Source organism: Agelaius tricolor, unplaced genomic scaffold (assembly GCF_023055355.1).
Source record: "Agelaius tricolor isolate 1412-34295 unplaced genomic scaffold, bAgeTri1.0.p SCAF_99, whole genome shotgun sequence".
Lineage (NCBI taxonomy): Eukaryota > Metazoa > Chordata > Aves > Passeriformes > Icteridae > Agelaius > Agelaius tricolor.
Window position 1 is genome coordinate 38,521 of NW_027269359.1, and position 14,673 is coordinate 53,193.

Below are 14,673 nucleotides of genomic sequence, written 5' to 3' on the forward strand. Positions count from 1 at the left end.
AACCCCCCAAAATCCCAAAACTGTCCCCAAAAATATCCTGAAAATAATCCAGAAATATCCCCCCAAAATATCCCAAAATTAACCCAAATTAATGGCAAAATTAACCCAAAATATCCCAAAAATATTACAAAAACAATTCCAAAAATATCCCTAAAATATCCCCAAAATAGCCCCTAAAAATCCCCCAAAAAATTTAAAAATTACCCCCAAAATTTCCCCAAAATAACCCCAAAAATACCCCCAAAATATCCTAAAAATATCCCAAAAACCACCCCGAATTTGGTGGGTCCTGATCCCCTTTTTACAGAAAATCCCCAAATTTGGGGATCCAGATCCAAATTGCCCCAAATTTCCCCCAAATTCCCACACCAGGACCCCCCAAAACCCTCCCAGGACCCCAACCCCCCCCAGTTCGTCCCGGGATCCCCCAAAATTCCCCAAAATCTTTGTGGGATCCCCCCCAAAAAAATCCCAAATAAATCCTGAACCCCAAAAGAATCACGTGGTTTATTGGGGGATAAATCCCAGAATCCTTCGCGAATTTTGGGGGGATAAATCCCAGATTCCTTCGCGAATTTCGGGGGGATAAATCCCAGAATCCTCCGCGTGTTTTGGGGGGATAAATCCCAGAATCCTTCGCGAATTTCGGGGGCATAAATCCCAGAATCCTCCGCGTGTTTGGGGGGGATAAATCCCAGAATCCTTCGCGATTTTCGGGGGAATAAATCCCAGAATCCTCCGCGTGTTTGGGGGGGATAAATCCCAGAATCCTTCGCGAATTTCGGGGGGATAAATCCCAGAATCCTCCGCGTGTTTTTGGGGGGATAAATCCCATGGTCCTTCGCGAATTTCGGGGGGATAAATCCCAGGAACCTCCGCGCGTTTGGGGGGATAAATCCCATGGTCCTTCGCGAATTTCGGGGGATAAATCCCAGAAACCTCCGGGGGATAAATCCCAGAATCCTCCGCGTGTTTTGGGGGCATAAATCCCATGGGCCTTGGCGAATTTCGGGGGGAATAAATCCCAGAATCCTAAGCGTGTTTAGGGGGATAAATCACAGAAACCTCCGCGTGTTTGGGGGCGATAAATCCTAGAAACCTTCGCGCGTTTGGGGGGGATAAATCCCAGAAACCTTCGCGAATTTCGGGGGAATAAATCCCAGAATCCTAAGCGTTTTTAAGGGGGAAAAATCCCATGATTCTTCGCGAATTTCGGGGGAATAAATCCCAGAAACCTTCGCGAATTTCGGGGGGATAAATCCCAGAAACCTTCGCGAATTTCGGGGGGATAAATCCCAGAAACCTTCGCGAATTTCGGGGGAATAAATCCCAGAAACCTTCGCGAATTTCGGGGGGATAAATCCCAGAATCCTCCGCGCGTTTAAGGGCGATAAATCCCAGAATCCTCCGCGTGTTTAGGGGAGATAAATCCCAGAAACCTCCGCGCGTTTGGGGGGGATAAATCCCATGGTCCTTCGCGAATTTCGAGGGGATAAATCCCAGAAACCTCCGCGCGTTTGGGGGGGATAAATCCCAGAAACCTTCGCGAATTTCTGGGGGATAAATCCCAGAATCCTTCGCGAAGTTCGGGGGAATAAATCCCAGAATCCTCCGCGTGTTTGGGGGGGATAAATCCCAGAATCCTCCGCGTGTTTGGGGGGGATAAATCCCAGAATCCTCCGCGTGTTTGGGGGGGATAAATCCCATCGTCCTTCGGGAATTTCGGGGGGAAAAATCCCAGAATCTTCTGCGTGTTTGGGGGGGATAAATCCCAGAAACCTTCGCGAATTTCGGGGGAATAAATTCCAGAATCCTCCGCGTGTTTGGGGGGAAAAATCCCAGAAACCTTCGCGAATTTCGGGGGAATGGGGAATAAATTCCAGAATCCTCCGCGTGTTTGGGGGGATAAATCCAAGAATCCTTCGCGAATTTTGGGGGGATAAATCCGCGTGTTTTGGGGGGGATAAATCCCAGACCCCTCCGCGTGTTAGGGGAGATAAATCCCAGAATTCTAAGCGTGTTTGGGGGGATAAATCCCATGATTCTTCGCGAATTTCGGGGGGATAAATCCCAGAAACCTTTGCGTGTTTGGGGGGTATAAATCCCAGAAACCTCCGCGAATTTCGGGGGGATAAATCCCATGGTCCTTCGCGAATTTCGGGGGGATAAATCCCAGAAACCTTCGCGAATTTCGGGGGGATAAATCCCAGAAACCTCCGCGCGTTTGGGGGAATAAATCCCAGAAACCTTCGCGAATTTCGGGGGGGATAAATCCCAGAACCCTTCGCGCATTTGGGGGGGATAAATCCCAGAAACCTCCGCGCGTTTGGGGGGGATAAATCCCAGAAACCTCGGCGCGTTTGGGGGAATAAATCCCAGAAACCTTCGCGAATTTCGGGGGAATAAATCCCAGATTCCTTCGCGAATTTCGGGGGGATAAATCCCAGAAGCCTTCGCGTGTTTGGGGGAGATAAATCCCAGAATCTTCGCGCGTTTGGGGGAATAAATCCCAGAATCCTCCGCGAATTTCGGGGGAAATAAATCCCAGAATCCTCCGCGTGTTTTGGGGGGATAAATCCCATCGTGCTTTGTGTAAAAAAAAAAAAAGGGGGATTAATCCCAGGATCCTGCGCCTAATTTGGGGGCTAAATCACAAAATTTCCGGCGCAATAAAAAGGATTTATTCCTGGATTTCCGGCGCAATTAATTGCGAAAAATTGAGGGGGAATCGCGGACAAACCCCAGAGTCTAGGGCGCTTTAATTTGCGATAAATTCAGGCGTTTTCGGATCTAAATTCGGTAAAAATCCGAAGAGTATCGGCGATAAAATGGCGGCGTTTTCCCATGATGCCCCGCGGCTGCCGCTCTCCATGGCGACGGCGCAGGCGCAAAGCGCAAAACCCAAAAAAGGCGTGGGCGTGGCCTAGGGAGGGGTGTGTCCAAATTGTATGAGGGCGATTGGTCGCAGGAGGCCCCGCCTGTCGGCGCTGCCCAATGACGTCATCGCCCAGCGCCGGCGGGGAGCGAGGCCGGCCCGGGGTGAGCGCGGAGCCCAAAAATCCCCAAAAAATCCCCAAAAATCCCCAAATTGACCCAAAATGACCCAAAAATGCCCCAAAGGGGGAGGGGCCTGGGGTGGGCGAGGGGCGTAGGGGAGTGAGGCGGGGAGGGGGGGTGGGGAGAAAGGGGGGGAGGGGGCGAATTGGGGATTTGGGGGAGAATTTGGGGGAAAAATTTGGAACATTTTAAATTTCAATGGAAATTTGAGGGGATTTTTGGGGATTTTGGGGAGAATTTTTGGATTTGTGGGGAGAATTTTGGAAGGTTTTGGGGAATCGTGCGGGTATTTTTGGGTTTTATTGGGGATTTTGGAGGGGAATTTTGGCAATTGGGGAAATTAGGAGTAGTTTGGGGAAATTAGGAGGAATTTTTGGGTTTTATTGAAAAATATTTGGGAATTTTGGGGGATATTTGGAATTTTAATGGATTTTCGAGTTTTATTGAGAATTTTGGGTCAATTTTGGGGAAAATTTGGGGGATTTTGGATTCCTATTGCAAAATCGAAGGGATTTCGTTTGGGTTTTGGTGTTTGTTGGGAACATTGGGGTAGTTTTGGACAATTTTTTGTTTTATTCAGAATTTTTGGGGAATTTCCGGGAATTTGTCATTTATTGAGAGTTTTTGGGGGGATTTGGGCGCAATATTGGGGGAATTTTGGGGGATTTTGGAGTTTTATTGATAAGTTTGGGGGAATTTGGGGGGATTTTGGCTTCTTATTGCAAATTTTGGGGGAAGTTTCTTGGATTTGGCCAAATTTGTGGCTTTTTATGGGAAGTTTGGGTGGGGGTTATTGAGAACATTTTGGAAATTTGGGGGAATTTTGGGGAGAATTTTGGATGCATTTTGGGGGAATTTTCGCCGAATTTTGGGCCCGTTACGGGTGAATTTCGTGCGTATTTTACTGAACCGATTCCGAAACTTTTTTTAATTAATTCCATTTTCTCCCTCCCCTCCCCCTCCCTTTGCCCCTCCCCCGTCTTTGCCCCGCCCCCAGCCCATGAAAGAAGCCCCGCCCCGCCCTCACTCCGCGGGGGGAGGGGCCGCCCCCATTCCCTCCCCTCCCCCTCCTCTGGGCCATTCGCGCTGGGAGGGGGCGGGGCCGGCGCTGGGGGCGGGGCCTCCCCCGGCCCGGCCCCTCCCTCAGGGGCGGTTCTGGCGGCGCAGGGGCGCCCCCCGGCGGCGGCTGCGGGCGCTGCGGCTGCTGCGGCTGCTCCTGGCGCGGGGCGGCCTCTGGGCGGGGCCCAAGCGGGGTGGGCGGGGCGCCAGGAAAGCCCCGCCCCCGCCGCGCGGGAACCGGCCCAGCCCCCACCCCGCCCCTCCCCCGCACGCCGCCCCTCCCCCCATCCCCGATGGGTTCCAGCCCCTCCCCCCACAGCAAGAAATGGGGGAGGGGGCGCTGCCCCTCCCCCCCTCCTCCCAGGCGGTGCTGGCGGTGCCGCCCCTCCCCCACCCCGAGAGCGCGGGGGGAGGGGCCGGGGGTGAAGGTGAGAGGGGGGGAGGGGCTTAAAAGGGGCGGAGGGATGGAGTGGGGGAGGAGCCAAAAAATTTGTCTGGGCGAGGGGCTTTAAGTGGGAGGAGCTTAGAGTGGGAGGGGCTTAAAGGGGGAGTGGCTTAAAGGGAGAGGGGCTTAGAATGGGAGGGGCTTAAAAGGGGGCGTGGGTTGGACAGGGGAGGGCTTTGGAATGGGGGAGGGGTAAAACCTTGGAGGTGGGAGGGGCCTAAAGTGGGGGAGGGGCCTAAGTTGGGGGAGGGGCCAAGAGCGAGTAAGGGGAATTGGGGGAGGGGCTTAAAATGGGGGAGGGGCCTAAATTGGGGAAGGGTCTTCAAGTAGGGGCGGGGCTTGAGATCCGTCAGGGTTTCCAAATTTGAATAGAGGAGGGGCCAAGCATTTCTTGGGGGAGGAGCCTAAAGTTGAGGGTGGGGTTTAAAAGTGGGGGAGGAGCTCGATCAAAAGGGGGCGTGGCTTGCGCCGCTGCTGGCGGGAGGGGATTTTGGGGTTAAAAATTCCAAATTCGGGTCGGTGACGCCCCTCCCCCACCCCCCCCTCTGTTCCAGGTCCCCTCCTGAACGGGCTGGGAGGGGGTGGGGGAGGGGCGGGGCCTCTCCCGGGCTGCCCCTCCCCCCCCCCGCGCCCCTCCCCCCTCCCAGGGCCAGATCCTGATCAGCAACGTCACCGGAGGGGGCGGGGTCGAAACGGGGCCACGCCCCCTCCTGGCCGGGCAGGGCCACGCCCCTTCTGCCGCCTCCTCGGCCACGCCCCCTCCTGCCCGGGCTCCGCCCCCTTCGCAGCCCAGCCCCCCCCTGAGGGAGGAGCACGTGACCTGCGTGCAGAGTGAGTGACGTCAGCGGTGATGTCATCGTGGGCGGGGCTCGAGGCTGCAGGGCGGTGACGTCATCGGGAGACGAAACTGGGGTGATGACGTCATCGGGAATGGGGGTCGTGGTAATGACATCATCGGGAATGGGGGCCACGGTGATGACGTCATCGGGAATGGGGGTCACAGTGATGACGTCATCGGAAATGGGGTCGCGGTGCTGACGTCATCGGGAGCTGAAATTTGGGGGAGTTTCGGGGGAATTTTGGGATTTTTTGGGTCAAATTCCTCTGATTTTGGGTAAAACTTGGGGTCAAATTAATCCAAATTTTGGTGCAATATTTGGACTTTGGGTGGAATTTTTTGATTTTGCCATAAATTTGGTATTTTTGGGTCCAATTCTTCCGATTTTGGGCTGAATTTTGGGATTCGGGGTGGAATTTCGGCTGGAAATTTGCAGATTTCACGTCAAATTTTCACGTTTTGGGTAAAAATTAATGGATCTTGGGTCAAATTATGCAGATTTTGGGTAGAATTTCAGGATTTTCGCATGAAATTTGTGATTTTTGGGGGAAATTAATGGATCTTGGTTCAAATTAATCCAATTTTGGTCAGAATCTTTTTCACTTTTCCCGGCTTTGGGTGGAATTTTGCTGATTTCGGGGCAGAATTCCACGGGAATTTCGCTGTTTTTATTCAGGATTTTCCTGGTTTTGGTTGAAATTTGTGGATTTGGGGTGGATTTGGGGTGAATTTGGGGTTTTTTGGGTCCTCCCCAGGCATCCTGGACGAGTTCCTGCAGGCCTACGGGAGCCTCATCCCCGTCAGCGCCGACGAGGTCGTGGAGAAGCTCGAGGACATTTTCCAGCAGGAGTTCAGCACCCCCCAGAGGTCCTGGGAGCCTTTTTGGGGCAATTTTAGGGGTTTGGGGGCTTTTGGAATTTTTGGGAATTTTTGGGAATTTTTTGGGATTTTTTGGGGGATTTTTTTAAGGTTTTTTGGGGATTTTTTGGGGATTTTTTTGAATTTTTTACGGATTTTTTTTCTGATTTTTTGGGGTTTTTTGAGGGACTTTGGGAGATTTTTTGGGACTTCTGGGGAATTTTAGGGATTTGGGGATTTTTTTGAATTTTGAGGGTATTTTTGCTGGGGTTTTTTGGGCATTTTTGGTGGGGTTTTTTTGTCGATTTTTGGGCTATTTTTGAGGGTATTTTTGGTGGGTTTTTTGTGGATTTTTGGCGAATTTTGACGGTATTTTTGATGGGGTTTTTGTGGATTTTTGGTGGGTTTTTTTGGGAATTTTGGGGTATTTTTGGTGGCTTTTTTGTGGATTTTTGGAGTATTTTTGAGGGTATTTTTGGGGTGTTTTTGAGGGTATTCTTGGTGAATTTTGAGGCTATTTTCGCTGGGTTTTTTTGTGGATTTTTGGGCTATTTTTGAGGGGATGTTTTGTGGATTTTTGGGGTATTTTTGAGGGTATTCTTGTGAATTTTGAGACTATTTTCACTGGGTTTTTTGGTGAATTTTGAGGCTATTTTCACTGGGTATTTTTGGTGAATTTTGAGGGTAATTTTTGTGGATTTTTGGTGAATTTTGAGGCTATTTTCACTGGGGTTTTTTGTGGATTTTTGGGCTATTTTCGCTGGGGTTTTTTGTGGATTTTTGGGCTATTTTTGAGGGGATTCTTGGTGAATTTTGATGGTATTTTCACTGGGTTTTTTGGTGAATTTTGAGGCTATTTTCGCTGGGTTTTTGTGGTTTTTTTGTGAATTTTGAGGCTATTTTCACTGGGTTTTTTTGTGGATTTTTGGTGGTGTTTTTTGGGATTTTGGGGGTATTTTTTGGTGGGGTTTTTTGTGGATTTTTGGTGGGTTTTTTTGTGGATTTTTGGTGGGTTTTTTTGTGGATTTTTGGTGGGTTTTTTGTGGATTTTTGGGCTATTTTCACTGGGTTTTTTTGGTGAATTTTGAGGCTATTTTCACTGGATTTTTTTTGGTGAATTTTGAGGGTATTTTTTGTGGTTTTTTTGTGAATTTTGAGGCTATTTTCACTGGGTTTTTGGTGAATTTTGAGGCTATTTTCACTGGATTTTTTTTGGTGAATTTTGGGGGTATTTTTAGGGTATTTTTGTGAATTTTTGGGCTATTTTCACTGGGTTTTTTTGTGGATTTTTGGCTATTTTTGAGGGTATTTTTGATGAATTTTGAGCTATTTTCACTGGGTTTTTTTGGTGAATTTTGGCTATTTTTGAGGGGATTTTTGGTGAATTTTGAGCTATTTTCACTGGGTTTTTTTTGGTGAATTTTCAGCCCATCCTTCCAGCCCCACCTGATGGATCCCTGTGTGTTTTCCCTGCAGGAGGGGCTCGGTGCAGCAGCTGCTGCAGTCCTACCAGCGGCTGCCCGGGAACGCGCTGCTCCGCGGCTTCCGCGTCAGCTACAAACGCCACGTGCTCACCATGGACGACCTGCAGACCCTGTACGGCCCCAACTGGCTCAACGACCAGGTCTGGCCACGGCACGGGGGAGCGGGGAAATTGGGAGTTTTGGGGGATTTTTTGGGGATTTTTGGGGATTTTTTGAGGATTTTTTGGGGGATTTTTTGGAGATTTTTGAGGATTTTTTGGAGATTTTTTGAGGATTTTTTGGAGATTTTTTGAGGATTTTTTGGAGATTTTTTTGGGATTTTTTGGGGATTTTTTTGGGAATTTTTGGGTGTTTTTTGGGGATTTTTTGAGGATTTTTGGGTGTTTTTTGGGGATTTTTTGAGGATTTTTGGGTGTTTTTTGGGGATTTTTGGGAGATTTTTTGGGGATTTTTTGGGGGATTTTTGGGGGATTTTTTGGGGATTTTTTGGGGGATTTTTGGGGATTTTTTGAGGATTTTTTTGGGATTTTTTTGGGATTTTTGGGGGATTTTTGGGGATTTTTTGAGGATTTTTTGGGGATTTTTTGAGGATTTTTTGGGGATTTTTGGGTGTTTTTTGGGTGTTTTTTGGGGATTTTTGGGAGATTTTTTGGGGATTTTTTGGGGGATTTTTTGGGGATTTTTTGGGGGATTTTTGGGGATTTTTTGGGGGATTTTTTGAGGATTTTTTTGGGATTTTTTTTGGATTTTTGGGGGATTTTTTGGGGGATTTTTGGGGATTTTTTGAGGATTTTTTGGGGATTTTTTGAGGATTTTTGGGGGATTTTTGGGGAATTTTTGGGTGTTTTTTGGGGATTTTTTGGCAATTTTTCGGCAATTTTTCGGCAATTTTTTAGCAAATTTTCGGCAATTTTTAAAATTTTTTAGAAAATTTTTTGGGGAATTTTTTGGGGGATTTAAAAAAAAAAATTGGGTTTTTTCAGGACAAAAGAATTTTTGGAGAAAATTTTGTTTGTTTTTTTTTAATTTTTTTGGGAATTTTTTAGGATTTTTTAAAAATTTGTTTTCAATTTTTTGGAGGATTTTTGGGAGAATTGTTTGGGTTGTTAAAAATATTTTTGGGGAATTTTTGGGATTTTTTTGGGGATTTTTTTGGAGATTTTTTTGGGATTTTTTGAGGATTTTTTGGTGATTTTTTATTAATTTTTCGGCAATTTTTTACCAATTTTTTGGCAATTTTTTTTTGATTTTTAAAAAATTTTTCGGGAATTTTTGGAGAAATTAAAAAAAAAAAAGATTTTTTGGGAGCTTTATGAAAGTTTTGGGGAATTTTTTTGGGAGTTTTTGCGGGGCTTTTTTGGAATTTTTGGGGAATTTTTTAGGACTTTTTAAGAATTTGTTTTCAATTTTTTGGAAGATTTTTGGGGGAATTGTTTGGGTTTTTAACAAATATTTTTGGGGAATTTTTGGGCATTTTCTGGGGAATTTTTGGGGGATTTTTTGAGTATTTTTGGGGGATTTTTAAAAATTTTTTTGGGGATTCTGTGGGAAGACTTTGCGGATTTGTTGGGATTTTTTCAGAATTTTTTCGGAGCCTTGGAAATTTATTTTTAATTTTTAAATTTTTTTTTTAATTTTGGGGGGATTTTTTTTTTGAATTTTTTTGAGATTTTAGAAGAATTTCTTTGGCATTTTTTGGAATTTTTGAGGGAAACTTTTTTGACAATTTTTAGGGAAATTTCGGGGAACTTTTGCGGACTTTTTGGGGAAATTTTTGGGGAATTTTTTGGGTGGAATTGTGGCTGTTTTGGAGCCTCCCAATCCCGATTTTCCCCCCAGGTCATGAACATGTACGGGGACCTCGTCATGGACGCCGTGCCCGACAAGGTGAGAGGGGGCGGGGCCTTGGATGGGCGTGGCCTTGGATGGGCGTGTCCCATCGGCGGTGGGCGTGTCCCAGCTAAGCCCCGCCCCCTCGCCAGGTGCATTTCTTCAACTCCTTCTTCTACGACAAACTGCGCACGCGCGGCTACGAGGGCGTGCAGCGCTGGACCAAGAACGTGAGGGCGGGGCCTAACCGGGGGGCGTGGTCAGGCATGGGCGGGGCCTAACGGGGTGGGTGTGGCTAGGAAAGGGTGTGGTCAGGTATGGTAATGAATATCTGTGGGTGTGGTCAGGTATGGAAATGAATATCTGTGGGTGTGGTTTTAGAGGCAGTGCTGGACCAAGAATGTGAGGGCGGGGCCTAACAAGGGGGCGTGGCCAGGCATGGGCGGGGCCTAAAGGGGTGGGTGTGGCTAGGAATGGGTGTGGTCAGGTATGGGTGTGGTTTTGGAGGCAGCGCTGGACCAAGAATGTGAAGGGTGGGACTTAATGGGGTGGGCGGAGCTTGGAGATGTGGGCGTGTCCCGTGTGTGGCCACACCCTCTGGGAAGGTTTAACCACACCCACATCCCCTCAAACCCCTCCCATTTTCCCCATTTAATCCCTCCCAATGCCCAAACCCCACCCCATTTATGCCAGGATTTTTCCGCGAGTGGGCGTGGCTCTGTGTGGGCGTGTCCCAGGCGTGTCCCCGCCCCCTGGGCAGCTACAACCACACCCCCATCCCATCAACCCCCTCCCATTTCCTCCATTTAACCCCTCCCACTGCTCAAACCCCACCCATTTCCAACAGAATTTCCTTATGAGTGGGCGTGGCTTTTGTGGGCGTGTCCTATCTGTGACCCCACCCCCCAACAGCTACAACCACACCCATATCCCATAACCCCTCCCATTTCCTGCATTTCCCCCCTCCCACCGCCCAAACCCCACCCATTCCCCATTGCCATTCCCCTGGGGTGGGCGTGTCGGCGTGTGGGCGTGTCCCAGGCCTGGCCCCGCCCCCCAACAGCTACAACCACACCCACGTCCCATAAACCCCCTCCCATTTCCCCCATTCAACCCCTCCCACCACTCAAACCCCACCCATTTTCAATATGATTTTTAGTGAGTGGGCGTGGCTCTGTGTGGGCGTGTCCTATCTGTGACCCCACCCCCCAACAGCTACAACCACACCCATATCCCATAACCCCTCCCATTTCCTGCATTTCCCCCCTCCCACCGCCCAAACCCCGCCCATTCCCCATTCCCATTCCCCCTGGGGTGGGCGTGTCGGTGCGTGGGCGTGTCCCAGGCCTGGCCCCGCCCCCCAACAGCTACAACCACACCCCCATCCCATCCACCCTTTCCCATTTCCCCCATTTCCCCCCTCCCACCGCCCAAACCCCGCCCATTCCCCATTCCCATTCCCCCTGGGGTGGGCGTGTCGGTGCGTGGGCGTGTCCCAGCGCGGCCCCGCCCCCCGGCAGGTGGACATTTTCGGCAAGGAGCTGCTGCTGATCCCCATCCACCTGGAGGTGCACTGGTCGCTGGTGGCCGTGGACGTGGCCCGCAGGACCATCACCTACTTCGACTCCCAGCGCACGCTCAACCGGCGCTGCCCCAAGGTGGGCGGGGCGAGAAAAGGGGGCGGGGCTTGCCCCGAGAGAGGGGGGTGTGGTTTGGGATTGAAATTAGGGTGGGCGGGGTTTCGTTTGATCCGTGCCCGTTGGTCGGTTTGTGGTGAAGTTTGATTGGTTTTGGAATTGGAAGAGTTAAATGGGAGGGGTCGGGTCACAAAATGGGGGCGTGGTCATCCAAAAAGGGGGCGTGGCCTGTGGGTTATTATAAGTTTAGTGGGGGGGTTAATTTTAGCCACACCCCTTGGATTTTTCGGTAAAAATTTGATTTTTTTTGAATTGAAAGGGTTAAATGGGAGGGATCGGGTCACGAAATGGGGGCGTGGTCTTCTAAAAAGGGGGCGTGGCCAGTGAATTAATATAAGTATAGCAGAGGGGGTTATTTTAGCCATGCCCCTTGGATTTTTTGGTTAAAAGTTTGATTATTTTTGGAACTGAAAGGGTTAAATAGGAGGGGTCAGGTTACTAAATGTGGGCGTGGTCATCCAAAAAGGGGGCGTGGCCAGTGAATTATTATAAGTTTAGTGGGGGGGTTAATTTTAGCCACGCCCCTTGGATTTTTCGCCCATTTTAGTGGGCGTGGCTTCCCATTTTGAGGCCATTTCTTCCCGTTTGGAGGGCGTGGTTTGCGTTTTGTGGGCGGGGCTTGCAGGCAGGTGAGTGGTGGGTGTGGCCAATGTGACCACGCCCCGTTTGGCCCCTCCCCTCGCTGACCACGCCCCCTTTTGGCCCCGCCCCCAGCACATCTGCCGCTACCTGCAGGCCGAGGCCGACAAGAAGGAGCGGCCGGACTTCAGAGAGGGCTGGAGGGGAGCCTTCAAAATGGTGAGGGGGGAGCCCCAAAATCCCCCAAATTCACCCCAAAAATCTGCCTCAAACTGGCCCAAAATCCCCTCCTGATGTGCCCGAAAATCCCCCCCAAAAAATCCCAAAATTTCCCAAAATTATCCCAAAAATTCACAGAAATATCCCCCAAAATCTGCTCGGACATTGGCCAAAATTTCGTTTTGTGATGCCTAAAAATTTTTTTAAAAATGCCCAAAATATTCTTAAAAAACCCTAAAATAATCCTCCAAACCCCCTCAAAAAATGTCCAGAAAAATCCTAAAAATCTCCCGAAAAAATAAAAACAACCCCACCCTAAAAACCCCAAAACAATGCCAAAAATAGCCCCAAAAAACCATTAAAAAACCCTAAAAAAATTGCCCGAAAATCCCAAAAAACCTCATTAAAAACCTGTAAAAATTCCCCAAAAGAAATTCACTAAAAAGCTCCAAAAAAACTCCAAAAATTCTGAAAAGAAACCTCAAATTCCCAAAAAACACCCCTAAAAAATTATCAAAAAACCCCAAAAAGTCCCCGGAAAATCCCCCCCAAATCCCCCAAGAAATTCCTTAAAAAAATCCCTTTAAAATGAAAAAATCCCCCAAAAAACATCCCAAAAAAACTAGCAAAAAAAACCCAAAATCCCCCCCAAACACCACTTTAAAACCCCTAAAAACCCCAATAAAAAAAAACCTCCTAAAAATACCCCCAAAAATTCACTAAAAAATTTAGAAAAAACCCATAAAAATCCCAAAAAATCCTTTAAAATCCATTCTAAAAAACTCTAAAAAAACCCTTAAAATCCATTCCAAAAAACTCTAAAAAAAGCCCCAAAAAATCCCCCAAACATTTCCAAAAAACCCAAAAATATCCCCCCAAAAAAACCCTAAAAATCCCCAAAAACGAAATAAGAAATCCTAAAAAATCTCCCCTAAAAATCTCCAAAAAATCCCCCAAAATCCCCCAAAAAATCAAAATAAAAACCCTAAAAAAAATCAAAATAATGCCCAAATTTGGGTTTTTTTCCCCAGAACGTCGCCCGGCAGAACAACGACAGCGACTGCGGCGCCTTCGTGCTGCAGGTGGGAAATTGGGGAAATTTGGGATTTTTGGGGATTTTGGGGATTTTTTGGTGAATTTTGGGGTTTTTGGGGGATTTCAGGGGGCAATTTTAGGGCAGTTTGGGAATTCGAGGGATTTTGGGGTTTTTTGGAGTGAATTTTTTGGATTTTGTGGGGAATTCTTGGGGGAATTTGGGGATTTTTGAGTTGGGGGATTTGGGGGAAATTTGGAAAGATTTTTGGGGAGAATTCTGGGATTTTGGGGGGATTTTTAGTGGCTTTTTTTGGGGAAATTCTGGGATTTTTGGGTGGGGATTTTTAGAGGGAATTCTGAGACTGAACAGGATTTTGGGGGGGATTCTGGAATTTTTTGGGAGGAATTTTTGGGTGGAATTTTGAGGGGATTTTTGAGGGAATTCAGGGATTTTTGGGGGTAATTTTTGGGTGGAATTTTGAGGGGATTTTTGAGGGAATTCTGGAATTTTTTGGGGGTAATTTTTGGGTGGAATTTTGAGGGGATTTTTGAGGGAATTCTGGAATTTTTGGGGGAATTTTTGGGTGGAATTTTGGGGGCATTTTTCAGGGAATTCTGGGATTTTTGGGGCAATTTTTGGGTGGAATTTTGAGGGGATTTTTGAGGGATTTCAGGGATTTTTGGGGGTAATTTTTGGGTGGAATTTTGAGGGGATTTTTGAGGGAATTCGGGGATTTTTGGGAGGAATTTTTGGGTGGAATTTTGAGGGGATTTTTCAGGGAATTCTGGAATTTTTGGGGGAATTTTTGGGTGGAATTTTGAGGGGATTTTTGAGGGAATTCTGGGATTTTTGGGACAATTTTTGGGTGGAATTTTGAGGGGATTTTTGAGCGAATTCAGGGATTTTTGGGGGGATTTTTGAGTGGATTTCTGGGACAATTCTGGGATTTTTTTGTGCAATTTTTGGGTGGATTTGGGGTGGATTTTTGGCTCAATTTCGATCTTTCCCCCCCCCCAAACCCCCTCCTTTTCTCCAATTTTTTTCCTTTACCCCTCCCCATTGTATTTTTACCCAAAATCTGATTTTTTTTCCCCATTTTCCCCCCCAGTACTGCAAGTTCCTGGCGCTGGGGCGCCCGTTCAGCTTCACGCAGCAGGACATGCCCCAGCTGCGCCGCCTGATGTACAAGGAGCTCTGCCACTGCCAGCTCGCCCTCTGAACCCCCAAAAAATCAAATTTCGGGACGCCCTGGATGCTAAAAAATATAAAAAATTCAAAAAAACCCCAAGAAAATCCGAAGTTCCTGCGAAAAACGGCGTCAAAATGGAAAAAAATGGGATTTTTTTAGAGCCAAAATGGACGTGGGACGAGGTTTGGGGGGGCCCCAAAATTTGGGATTTTTCCCAGGTCCTAGAAATCCAAAAATCCCAAATAAAACCCAATAAAAAACCCCTTGAAAAACCTTGAAAAAAACCCCAAAAAATCCTGCAGAACACGGCGTCGGAATGGAGGAAAAAATGAAATTTTTCAGGGGGGATGGGAGGGATTTGGGTGGGCCCAAAATTTTGGGA

At 47.8% G+C, this 14,673-nt stretch overlaps 1 protein-coding gene and 1 long non-coding RNA gene across 2 annotated transcripts; one reads left to right on the plus strand and one right to left on the minus strand.

The window, feature by feature from the left end:
- Positions 1–492: 492 nt before the first annotated feature.
- On the minus strand, positions 493–4,543 carry LOC139585982 (uncharacterized). Its single transcript, XR_011677409.1, has 2 exons — positions 2,384–4,543; positions 493–2,350 (listed from the first exon to the last, which is right to left on the minus strand). It is a non-coding gene; the product is annotated as an uncharacterized lncRNA (long non-coding RNA).
- Positions 4,544–5,127: 584 nt separating this feature from the next.
- SENP3 (SUMO specific peptidase 3) lies at positions 5,128–14,441 on the plus strand (the record flags this gene model as incomplete). The annotated part of the gene is made up of 9 exons (XM_071419073.1): positions 5,128–5,392; positions 6,155–6,266; positions 7,734–7,881; positions 9,581–9,628; positions 9,724–9,801; positions 11,092–11,229; positions 11,983–12,066; positions 13,098–13,148; positions 14,211–14,441. Coding segments are annotated over 9 exons (1,035 nt in total), but the record flags the coding sequence as incomplete, so codon positions are not given.
- Positions 14,442–14,673: the final 232 nt, after the last annotated feature.